The sequence below is a fragment of the Sitophilus oryzae genome, unplaced genomic scaffold (assembly GCF_002938485.1).
Source record: "Sitophilus oryzae breed Bouriz unplaced genomic scaffold, Soryzae_2.0 scaffold_125_pilon_pilon, whole genome shotgun sequence".
NCBI classification, from domain to species: domain Eukaryota; kingdom Metazoa; phylum Arthropoda; class Insecta; order Coleoptera; family Curculionidae; genus Sitophilus; species Sitophilus oryzae.
The window spans coordinates 1,605,904-1,618,862 of NW_022145904.1; the positions used below are offsets into that span (position 1 = coordinate 1,605,904).

Here is a 12,959-nt window from a genome sequence, read left to right on the forward strand (position 1 = left end):
TAGCAACTACCAACTTGGGAGGAAGCTGCGAGAATGATTCTATTGGGTGAAGTACAAGGAAGACATGAGCATCTGGAAGGGCTATAAAATTATATTATTATTTCACGTCCCAAGCCATGTTGGAATAGCTGGGAGTGCAGTGAAAAAGAAGATAATACTGCACACGATTCTTGTCTAGAAGTAGTTGATATTAAGGTAGTTAAGCCATCCGACTATCGAACATTTAAAATCCACTATTCTGAATGAATGGCAACTACGATGGCAAAACGTAAATAAATACTTGTACAGTATAACATTATATTATATTGGCTTAATTTTTATACTACAGAAAATGTGTTACGTTATTTTTGACCTGCATTATATTTATTTAAATCCCATATCATCAATTAAACTTTTAATAAAGTTTTTCTAATTATAATTAACATTAATTTTAAACTAAAGCTTTTTCATCTTGAATGAGATTTACGAAATAACTTATGAGAAACAATAAAAAGAGGCTCTGATATCTGAATAATCAATAATAAAACCACATATTGACTTACTTTTATACTAAATAAATGTAGATATGAAGTTATTTTAAAGCTGCATTATATTTATTTTAAACCCATCACCAATCATTACTTTAAATAAAATTTGTCTTAATTATAATTACCATTAATTTTAAGCTAAAACGATAAGAATATTTTTTCGTCGTCTTGAATGACATTTGCGAAATAACTTATGAGAAACAATAAAAAAAGGGCCTAGTCTATTGCTGCTGAATAAAAATCTGTAATTTATTTCATGCAACATGAAAATAAAATTATTTTTTTTAAACCCGCGGCTTCGCGTTTGCTTCACGTCAAATATTAATGTCTTGAATCGTCTATTCTAAAATGTTCGGCGCATGTCTTAAATTTTAGAATCTTGCTACAGCAGCGCCATCCTAATTCTTCCCTTTTTTTGACCATTTTTTTAATACACAAAGTTATTTCTCCTTACCTCTACACTCCATAGTCTGTCTGTAACACGATAACTCAAAAACCGCTAAACCGATTTTAACCAAATTTGGCACAAAAATACTGTGGCATCCGAGAATCTGGCCATTAGTTTTTGGTGGGTTGGGGGTTTCTTAAGGGGGTATGGAAGGGGGTTAAAAATTTAAAAAAATCGTAACTTCAAAATTACAATAGCTAGCGAAACGCGGTTTTCAATTTAAGATTAGGAATAATATTTGCAACAAAATTTGTAATAACATCAAAATCAGTCAAAGTCGCAGTTTTTGAGATAAAAAAAATTGGATAAATTTCTTGACTTTGAAACTAAAAGAACTGCATACCAAGTTTTTATTAACATATTTAAGTATGGGCGGCTATACATGCCCCCCGGAGCCCATTTTTTTGAGTAAATAGAAAATCAACGATTTGATGACATATCTATTTGATCTGTTTCTAAATTTTTGAATATTGAACATATTTTTCATATGGAATACTCCGTGTATTTGTTATTTTATTTACTTTCTTAGGTTTTTTTTTTTTCATTATTCAAAATTTTTTCATCAAGTATTTTCTTTTATTACTTCGATCTTTTTTTTTTTTTTTTTTTTTTTAGTTATTTTCATTTTGGATATGGGTACTGTTTATAAACAATCAATTTAAATCGATTTTAGGTGATGCAAAAAGGAAAGTTATTGACTGTGTTTTCGTCATCTAAATACTGTGGGGGTCAAAATGACGCAGCTTGCATAATGGCGGATCAAGGAAAATTAAGAATTCTTCGTTTAGAAACTGAATAGATTTTTGTTTAATAACATTTGATTGAATAAACAAAAAATATAAAAAAAACGTTTAGTGTTGTTTTATACTGTTTGTTCTTTAAAAGTGGCTCACCCCTATAACTTTTTTCTTTTTTCAGATAAAAAAAAACGAGATTTTGCATGTTCGTATAGGACGTAAATCAGGATTGATTGACGTTGTTAATTATTTTCTTTTAATGTTTTTTTAAGTTTTTTTATCTGAAAAAATAAGAAAAGTTGGGGTGAGCCACTATTGAAAAATACTCGGTATATGTCTATTATAGGCAATAACATAAACGCACAATCAGATAAGCTTCATTTAGAACCTCGCAACTAGTGAAATAAATTAGTGGTTTTAATTACACTTTATACTTTTTAGTTTACAATCTTTCACAATGTTTAAAAAACACAATTAAAATTAATAGAATATCCTAGCAACAGTTTGCGGTAATCAGTTGTATCCATAGAGAAAGCCTAAAATTTAGCTTATAAAACAATAAACTTACCGCATTTACAGCCGCATTTTCTCGTAACAGATGATAATGAAAATCCAAAATGACATTCCGCGCACATTTTGAAGTATAATTAGTGGAAAAGCTAAAAATTTGTCATTTTCAACTTTTATCACTAATTAAAAATTCCTACCACTAATAAGGGTAATAAATAAATTAGTTAATTACTAATTATTATTATTAATTATTTAATAATGAATAATATTAATTGCGAGGTTCTGAATGAGGCCTAAATCTTCATTCAGATCCTCGCAATTATTGGAATAAATTATTGGTTTCAATTAGCGTAGAAGTCTGTTCCTATAATTTCAATGTAATCATTTAGAACGTCAAAATTAGTGGCAGACATTGTCAATTAGTAGAAAAAATTAACAACGTTTTAAGTTTTCCACTAAATTTACTTCAAAATTTGCGAGAAATGTCATTTTAGCCTTAGATTAGTCAAGAGAAATTGTGGTTAGAAATCAAAAGTTGATTGTTTTATAACTTTGTTTTATAAGCTAAATATTAGACTTTTTCTATGGATAAAATTGACCAACGCAAGCTGGATATTCTATTAATTTTAATTGTGTCTTTTAAACATTATGAATGATCATAAACTAAAGAGTATAAAGTGTAATTGAAACCACTAATTTACTCCACTAATTGCGAGGCTCTAAATGAAGTTTATAGCAGAACCTCGCAATTAATAAAATAAATTAGTGGTTTGGTTTTGTTTGGTTAGGTTTGGTACACTTTATACTTTTTAGTTTACGATCATTCACAATATGTCTAAAAAACAAAATTAAAATTAATAGAATATCCTAGCAACAGCTTGCGGTAGTCAGTTGTATCCACAGAGAGAGCCTGCACAGAATATTTAGCTTATAAAACAATAAATTTTTGATTTCTAACCACAATTTCTCTTAACGGATGATAATCAAAGGCTAAAATGACATTCCGCGCAAAATTTGAAGTATAATTAGTGGAAAAGTTAAAAGCTTGTTAACTTGTTCTACTAATTGAAAATGACTACCTCTAATTTTGACGATCTAAATGCTTACATGGAAATTAAAGCAGCCATTAATTTATTCCACTAATTGCGAGGTTCTGAATAAAGCTATAACGTTATTAAAGAAAAAAAGTCTTAACTTGCTTTCAAATTTTTATTTGTCAACAAAAATGTAAACATATATAAAACAAACATGTACTCCAATTTACAATATTATTTATTATTAGCTAGTATCTTATAAATCAACCCTAACATCTAATAGTATCTAAAATCTAAAGATGAATAGATAAGTAGATTGTAGTTGATACTTAATTAAGCCACATTATTTGTCCAATTTCTCTTTTTAAGAGTAACATATAAAATATTTGGAAGATTCTTGCTTGTTATTGTTCAAAAACTGTTTTTTTTGCTATTTTAAATAATTCATTTTAAGATATACACTCACCGGCACGAAAAACGGGCACCTTACAATTTTCATATATTTTAAAGTTTTATACCGGGTGCGTCTCAAAAGTGACTCACCCCCAATAACTTTTTTATTTTATCAGATAAAAAATTGAGATTTTGTATGTGAGTATATGACATAAATTAGGATTGATTGACGTATTCAATTGTTTTCTGTCACTTCCTGTTTCACCGGAAATGACCACAACTTTTGATTTTTAAATGGCACCCTCGGTATTTTTTTACTTTATTCGATAGACAATGACACTCTGAACAGAATGATGTATCACGTATCAATTTTTGACATTTTCGAATATGGTTCATTTGAAATTGCAACATGCGGTTCATAACGACAATTTGACTCGAAATACCAAGTGTGTGGTATCAAATTATTTGTAAAAATGCTTTTTTCAGATATGCTAATGGACTACCCTCATTCCATTTGAAAAAATTGAGATATGATTAAAAATACGATTTTGGCATTTTTTTACCGGTCAGGACAAGACACTAAAAGCATTAGACAATCAAATCTATTTTTCCAAGGCTCCTTGATTAAAAATTAGTGTTTTATCATAGTCATGGCACTCTACCTTGAAATTTGAAATACAATTTATTTTTGAGCGAATATGTTAAAAATTTATATATGATATGTCATTCGATTCAGACTGTCAGTTTCTATCAAATAAAGTAAACAAATTTCGAGGGTGCCATTTAAAAATCAAAAGTTGTAGTCATTTCCTGTGAAACAGGAAGGACCGAAAACAATTGAATATGTCAATCAATCCTAATTTATGTCAAATACTAACATACCAAATCTCATTTTTTTATCTAAAAAAAAAATAAAAATATTATAGGGGTGAGCCACTTTTGAGACGCACCTGGTATTGTGTTTTCGTGAACCGATTTTGATGAATTTTTAAGCAATTTGTAGCTATATTATTTGACCTGATTATTAATACCTCTTTCTAAATTAAACATGAAAGTTGTTATCTGTCAATTATAAGAGGAAAAACAAAACGTTGATATTTCGGTAAAAGCTTAAAAAATTCTAATGTTTAAGAATTTTCTTTTTAAAATAATTGTATTTAAATATTGTTTCATTCTTCATATATAAATCTTTTCAGAGCCTCCTAGAAACAGACTCATATAAAGTAAACAAGAACTTTTTCTATAAAAAAATGGCAATGCTATATTTAAATAAAGAAAGATTTCATATTGCAATAGATTAATTTAATGATTTTAAATTTTGGCTGCGCTTTATTAAGAATATGGTAATTGTACAACCTATCACGAGTTGAGTCGTTAAGAAAATAAAATAAGTTCTAGAAAACAGACGTCTTTCAATTTAATACAATTAAATTATTGAAAAGAAAAGGAATAAAAGAAGTGTGTATCCTATACGTAAAAATTATGTATAAAATTCTTCATTTCTTTTAATATTTTATAGATTTACATAATAAATAATGCAATCTTAATAGATACAACAATTAAATTATGAATAATCTAGATTATTCCAATTAGAAATAAAACTTTCCAGTTTAAAAAAATGGTCACTCTGTGTAACGAAGTAGAAATACATCTACATATATCAAATGCTAACGTTTATCTGTGTCGTTTCTACTGAAGTAACGACTTTCTCTAGAAAGTTGCTTTTTTACTAAAAGATAGTTAATTAGCTCTTCTAAAAACTGTCGTCGCCGGATTTTTTGTTTTTCATTTAATAAAAAAAAATAAAAAGTATTTTTTCCTGATGTCGCCGTGGCGGATGCGCCAGGCTTCAACTAGTATTCATATAACATCCTCTACATACAGGGTGATTTATAGCCATTGTATGTTAGATGTTTATGGAGAACCGGTGATAGGATTTTTTATTTCAAGCTTTCACCAACTAAACACCCTGTGGTATACCCTGTGGTGAACGATAACAAAGCAAGGAATTTACAGATAACTTTGTCATCTAGGTGTATCTTTTCTCTATAGTTTGTTTTTTGATTCATCTTGATAGCTTTATTTGTTTTTGGAGATATTCTCTGTTGAAGAAGACACTAACATTAAGAATATGAATTTTCAATAACAGTGACATTACAAAAACAATAAACACTATTTTATAAGTGTGTTGATGGGGACCCAAAATCACTGCTAAAATTGCTGTAAATCGTTACTGTTTTGTTCAAAAGCGAATATCTCCAATAAAACTAAAGCTATTGAGATGAATAAAAAAACAAACCATCGGCAAAAGACGTACCTAGGCAATAAAATTATTTTTAAATTCCTTACCTTGTTAATATACAGGGTTGTTCACCACATACGACACGGTTTTATGGTGAAGTTTTGTGTTCGTTGAAGGACTATTGGAGCTACAATTTAAAAATATTTTTACAAGGTACAGAGTGTCCCAAATAAGTAAAAAATATTACAGTTGTATTTTTTTAAATGGAACACCCTGTATATTATTCTATTTTTGGATTCTACGATTGAAATAAAGGTAAATTTGATTAAGGTTTATCACACCTAAATCTTACCGTTGTTGAAATATTTTCAATTTTATGAAATAGCAGTAAAAATTTTAAGGCTTCATTTCTCCAAGGGTATCAGAGTTTTTAATACTAAATATTTACTGCACATTATTTATTGATCAGATATTGTGTTGCAATAATAAAAATTTTTCTATCTTATACAGAGTGTCCAAAAATTTACATTAAACAATTACTAGTTTTAACCGAGAATAAGTTGTTTAATTTAAATGGAACACCCTATATATTTTACGTGAATCAGATGCACAATGTAATTGTCTATCAAATTGTATTATACCATTTTTTACCCATGTCTTCAAGTTTTTGTTGAAAATGCATTTTCTTATAATTTAGACCTCATTTATATATGATATGGAATATTGACATTTTAGATTATTTTTAAAAATGTAACAAATTTTCAAAAAGTACAGATACTAATATTGTCATTATAGTTCGCTTATTTCATTAAAAAATTAGAAAAAATATCTTTTGTTAAAGAGGACCAGTTAATATGACCCCAGTATTCAAACTACATTAATTGACTGTTTACGTTGATTAATAATAATTGCTCCAAATACTAAAAAACTAAATTTTGTGTGTTTATTAGACAGTGTGTTAAAAAGAAACACCTTATAAATGTTATTTCATTTTTTGACGAATGCTTATTTATAAAAACAGAGACGTTCATTTCCATAACTTATTATTATATTAATTTCTGAGCCAAGTCCATATTTATTTAGAATACTTTATTAATTAAAACAATTTAAAAGTATGTAATTAACTAATTTTTGGTCGGAAATAATGGTGGTATATTTAATTGGTATATTCTTTTACAAAGATTTAAATAGTTTTTTTGTATACCTATGTTTGCAATATTTACCACCTGTACTTTTGTACATATTTGTTGCTTTAAAAAAATGTGAATTGTCAATATTCCATAGGTATAGTGATAAATGAGGTCTAAATTATAAGAAAATGCATTTTCAACGAAAACTTAAAGATATAGGTAAAAAATGGTATAATAAAATTTGATAGACAATTAAATTGTGCATATGATTCACGTAAAATATACAAGGTGTTCCGTTTAAATTAAACAAGTTATTGCTGTTTAAAGCTAGTAATTATTTAATACAACATTTTGGACACTCTGTATAAGGTAGTAAAATTTCTATTATTGCAACACAATATCTGATCAATAAATAATCTTCAGTAAATATTTAGTATTAAAAACTTTTATGCCCTTGGAGAAATGAAGCCTTAAAATTTTTACTGCAATTTCATAAAATTGAAAATATTTCAAAAACGGTAAGATTTAAGTGTGATAAACCTTAATCAAATTTACCTTTATTTCAATCGCAGAATCCAAAAATAGAATAATATACAGGGTGTTCCATTTAAAAAAACACAACTATAATATTTTTTACTTATTTGGGACACTCTGTATCTTGTAAAAATATTTTTAAATTGTAGCTCTAATAGTCCTTCAACGAAACCAACACTTACAATTTGTAAAAATCTAATCGTTTAGCTACAATACTCCGTGTCGTATGTGGTGAACAACCCTGTATTATACAGGATGTTTTAAACTTTCACCAAAATATCAACATTTTGTTTTCCTTCGTATAATTGACAGATAGAAACTTTCATCTTTAATTTAGAAAAAGACAATAAAAAGTCAAATAATTTAGCTACAAATTGCTTAAAAAATCATCAAAATCGGCCCACTGGAACAAAATATATCAAACTTTAAAATACATCAATATTTTAAGGTGCCTGTTTTTCGTGCCGGTGAATGTATTAATAAATTATATGTAAGACAGTGCTTGGAAGTTTTAAACAGTTTTTGAACTGATTTTCAACACGATATAATTTACAATTCTATAACTAATATTAAAGGTATAATATTTTGGTTCATTTCATCTATGTTTAAAGGGAGGAGCTATTATAAAATTACTAAATTCAGTACTTTGTTTTTTGTTGTAGGTCCAAAGTTGATATTTATTCTAGAACATGGAATTAACTATAATGTACGATTATTTATTTTTGATATATCATTTTTTGATATTGATAGAATGATATGATCAGAGAAATACTAAAAACTCTAGTAAGACCAGAAAGAATTATTATTAAATATACCTAGCTTATATGCTTGTCTTGTATAGTTTTATTCTGACATAATATTAACTATTTACTGATTACATTTTAGCAATATAATTATTTATTGTTCATATTTTAGTCAAACTAATATAATTATTTCATATAATGGAAAATACATTTCTTGCAGTTTTTAGGTATATAATAAAATTATAAAAGAATTTCTTGCCTTGAACTGCTAATATAGAAATTAATTCCACGCTGTGTTCGACATAATGTGGATCAACCTGTTCTCACTATCGGTTTCGGGGCCCTACCCCATCATCAGGTGAGCTTGGGTCGTTACCACAATATGTCGAGCGCAGCCCAGAGTATATATACACGACTTGTCGTAAAGTAGCGGTAAGATATTAAGTCTTGCATCGCGAGATAGCGGTCTGCGTGCAATATGTGTGCAATATTTACTATCGATAGTTGTGCCTCGGTGGTACGAAAGTACTATCATTGCACGCAGGCCGCTATCTCGCGATGCGGGACTTAATATCTTACCGCTACTTTACGACAAGTCGTGTATATATGCTCTGCGCTGTGCTCGACATATTGTGGAAACGACTCAAGCTCACCTGATGATGGGGTAGGGCCCCGAAACTTGTAGTGAGAGCAGGTTGATCCACATTATGTCGAACACAGCGTGGAATTAATTTCTATATTAGCAGTTCAAGGCAAGAAACTCTTATATAATAATTATTTCATTTAGATAATTTATAAATATGTCAAACCAGAACAATATGTTTGTTCTTCCTGGCCACACTGATTTTTTGTAAAATTATTGTACTCGTTACATATATGTATATTTCAATATTTTGCTACACTTTGCATGTAATGATATTTATATAAATTGAGTTTGTTTTTTGAATCAAACCACAAAATTAAGACAAAATAACTATAGGTTTGGTGCATTTCACTTGATTTTAGAAATTCCGACAGCCGCGCTACAACGAAATTTTTTAAGGTTAACCTACATAATTATAATTTTAGAAAATGTTAATAAAACATTTAATAACTAGTTGATTAAAAAACTATACCGTTAATATTGCAAATTACATTTTATCCTCTCATAGTATATGTCTATTTACTTTTTTGATTAGGTAACGAGCACTTTGTTTACTTACTTGCTTCGTCGAACTATTTGAATCCAATTTTGATTTTTATCAAATTGGTGTAGAAATTATGAAGCTATAAAATGTTGTTTCGGGAAAGTTGACTATCCGGGAAAGTTGAGTTATTGAATGTTATTGCACCCAACAATGCCCTAATTACGCTCTCCTTTACTAGTTAACATTTTTGCGGCAGTTTTATTAACATTTGAAATTGTCACAACACAACACGGCGCCGCACAATGGTTTATTTTTAAGATTTACGGGGACATCTGGCCATACAGTGGTGTTTTGAAAACTTCAAAATACCCTGTATATATAAAACTAGACTAGTTGCTCACCTTAAAAGTAAACAAAAATATTTGTTGGACAAAAAATTTCTTATAAAATAATTGGCGAAATTCGCAATTGAAAAGTTAAGCATTTAATAGAGATTCCTTAATGTTAGTTGATTTAAATTTTGTCCTGGTTCGAAATTGTTTTTGTGATAGGTGAAATTTTTATATTAATCTAACACGGATTTAGGTGCTTTGAGTAAGTTTTAAGCTGTTTTGGTCTTTTATCCGATAATTATTTTACATATTTTATATAGCACTACAATTTGACCTTTTTATTTAGTTTAAAGGGATGCGAAAAATAAGATGCGCTTTCGATCTGACCAAAGTTAATTTTATTTTAAAGTCTGAACATTTCTCTTCAAAATCAATGTAGTCGCAATGTGCGACGGGGTGCGTAACATTATTTTTTTTTTTTGGTTTTTCGTTTTAGATGGCGCTCCAGAAATCACTAGAATGCACTTATTTCAATTTTTGTGCGACAACTTCTTGATTTCGCGTGCTAATTCTACTGATGTAAAAAACACAATGTTAAATTACTTTAGTATATCATCTGTTGATTATAAGAAGGGGGCCAGAAGATTTGGACCAGAAGGAAAATTTCGGTGTTTTCTGGTAAATTATTTAATCGCTGGAAAAACTGCGGTAGAAAGAAAATACAGTTTCTTAAAAAACATGTTATTTGGCTAAGTGAAGTAGTTTACAGTTCCAAACCTTCTAGTACTTATCTATATGAAGTTCTTCAAGCCAAAAAGAACTGTCATCCTTCCAATTTTACAGTAACTGAGTCCAGTGCGGCAATAAATCTACAGAGTCTCTTAGATCATACCAGCATGCGCTTATGTACAACAGGATGAAATTTTGGAGCGAGTTTTGAAGGATGGGGCTTTTATTTTTCAAACGATATATAAATGGGGATTTGACGGCAGCTCCAACCACTCAACTTATAAGCAAGTTTTTCAAAATAATCCACATTGGACTGATTCCGATTTACTATTAACATCTATTGTACCATTAAAAATGACGTGTCAGACAAATTTGGGGGTAAAAGTTATTTGGCAAAATCCTGGAACTTCGTCCACACGTTTCTGTATTCCAATTAAATTTGAATTTATTAAAGAAACACTTGACGTTATTAGGAAAGAAAACGAAATCATAGAAAACTTAAACCCCCTTAAAATTTAAACTTAAAAAATATTTCTTAGAAGGTGGGCAATGGGCAAATTTTTTTACAGTTTTAGAATTGTTATTAAAAATTTTAGTTTCTAATGACTTTTATTTATTTTTTAAGAAACACCGTTTTGAGATATTAGGCTAACCCAAGTGAAATTACACACCCCATATATTTTTCTAGCAGTTAAAGATAGTTGTGGTAGTCTTTAGAATTCTATGCAACAAATAGGTATCTGTCGTATAAATTTTACGTGTAGTATTTTTTTGAGAAACTTTTTTTAGAAGTTTTTTAGATCTTAAGTTAAATGACACATCCTGTATATATTTTTAGTACTTAAAAAATAGTTGTAGTCTCTTTATATTACAATACAAAAAACATATCTGGTATGAATTTTATAAATGTTTTCAATCCCGTTACAGTTTTTAATTAAATCTCTGATGTCCCCGTAAAGCAGTTAAATAAACCATTGTGCGCCGGCGCCTAGTTCGAATTCTTTTTCACTTATTTTTTACTACCCGAAAAAGCGTTATATCACACAAACTTCGTACCTGAGTGTTTTATAGTCTCAATAACTGCACTACCAAAAAACTGAAATACTTAAATATTATGACAGAACCACGATTTAAATATTATTTTAAACCGATTAACATGACGGCGCGGCAGCGTGAAATACGTACTGATAATTTCTGATTTCTGCCGTTGAAGCGCTGCGGTTGGAATTTGTTGAAATCAACTCAAATGCACCAAACCTATATAAAAAGTAACATATTCGTGTTATTAAATATGTTATAAACAATATACAATGTGAAAAAATGTTCAGAATATTTCAAATAACAGTAGTAGTTTGTACATTTATGTATACATGTTAGCTACTTATAAAAATTATATTGAAATAAGATACTAGAATGGGAGTAAAACGTATAATAAACTATACCTTTATAAAATTTGATATCAAGTTCTCTGGAACATAAATTGAATATATTTTGCTAAACGTATCAATATTTTGAAATAAATATCTACAAAGCGTAAATACATTGTATTTTATTTATTTAGACACTGTATCTATTACATTAACCAGCTGCTTTGAATGTAATTATATACTTTAATTGTGACCATTGAAACAATGAAAAGCAAAATTTATGATAATAAATTTTGCCTTTCAGGATCAGTTACATTAATTAATGGTATTATATTAAATAGCTACTAAATTAACGATAATAAAGCAAATTTAATGAATATCATTTGAAAAAAAGATGAATGAAGATAATATTTTTTGATTCTCGATATGTATGTTTTATATGATGTTAATAAAAATGTCTGTTACAGATCGATATTATTTCTTATATAAAATTAAAAATAAAGTAAAAGTAGCCAGTTTAATAATATATTTAGTTTTATTTTTAATCTATGTTTAAAAAGAAAATGAGCATTTACTTACTATTTCACTTCATTTTTAAGTATTATTTGATTTTATCTGCAATATTTATTTATCAGCGATAATTTAATTTATGAGCTATTATCTCTGTAACATTAAATAAACCAATAACTTTTAATTTTTTAAATTAGAATTACTTGTATTTTTAAATAAATTTTTTTTTTTTTCTGATAAAGGACTTATACAGGGTGGCGCACCTCATTCGCCTCGGTTGATTATACGAAAATGGAAAGATGTAGAAACAAAATATTTTATGGGTATATGTGGGGAGGCGATGTGCAACATTTAAAATTATTTTGAAATATACAGGGTGTTTCAGAACCAAGATCCATACCAAAGTTATATATTTTTGGATTCTTAGGCCCAAAAAAGCCTTTATTATAATGGTTAAATACGTTTAAAATCTTTGGTTATTGAGATATTTACAGATATTTAAATTTGCATGCTACAATAGAATAGATGATTAACACCCTGTACATTACTTTTCAGAATTAATCCTTGTGCTGAGTTTAATGGTAAAGAAATAAACT

General features: G+C 28.4%; 1 protein-coding gene across 2 annotated transcripts in view; it reads left to right on the forward strand.

Moving 5' to 3' along the window:
- Positions 1-1,800, forward strand: part of LOC115874277 — a 54,461-nt gene extending 52,661 nt beyond the window's left edge. For both annotated transcript variants that reach the window (XM_030889378.1, XM_030889379.1), the window contains exon 13: positions 1,649-1,800. In XM_030889378.1, coding sequence (XP_030745238.1) covers positions 1,649-1,774 — 126 coding nt within the window. In that variant the 3' untranslated portion in view covers positions 1,775-1,800. The remainder of the gene's footprint in view (positions 1-1,648) is intronic.
- Positions 1,801-12,959: the final 11,159 nt, after the last annotated feature.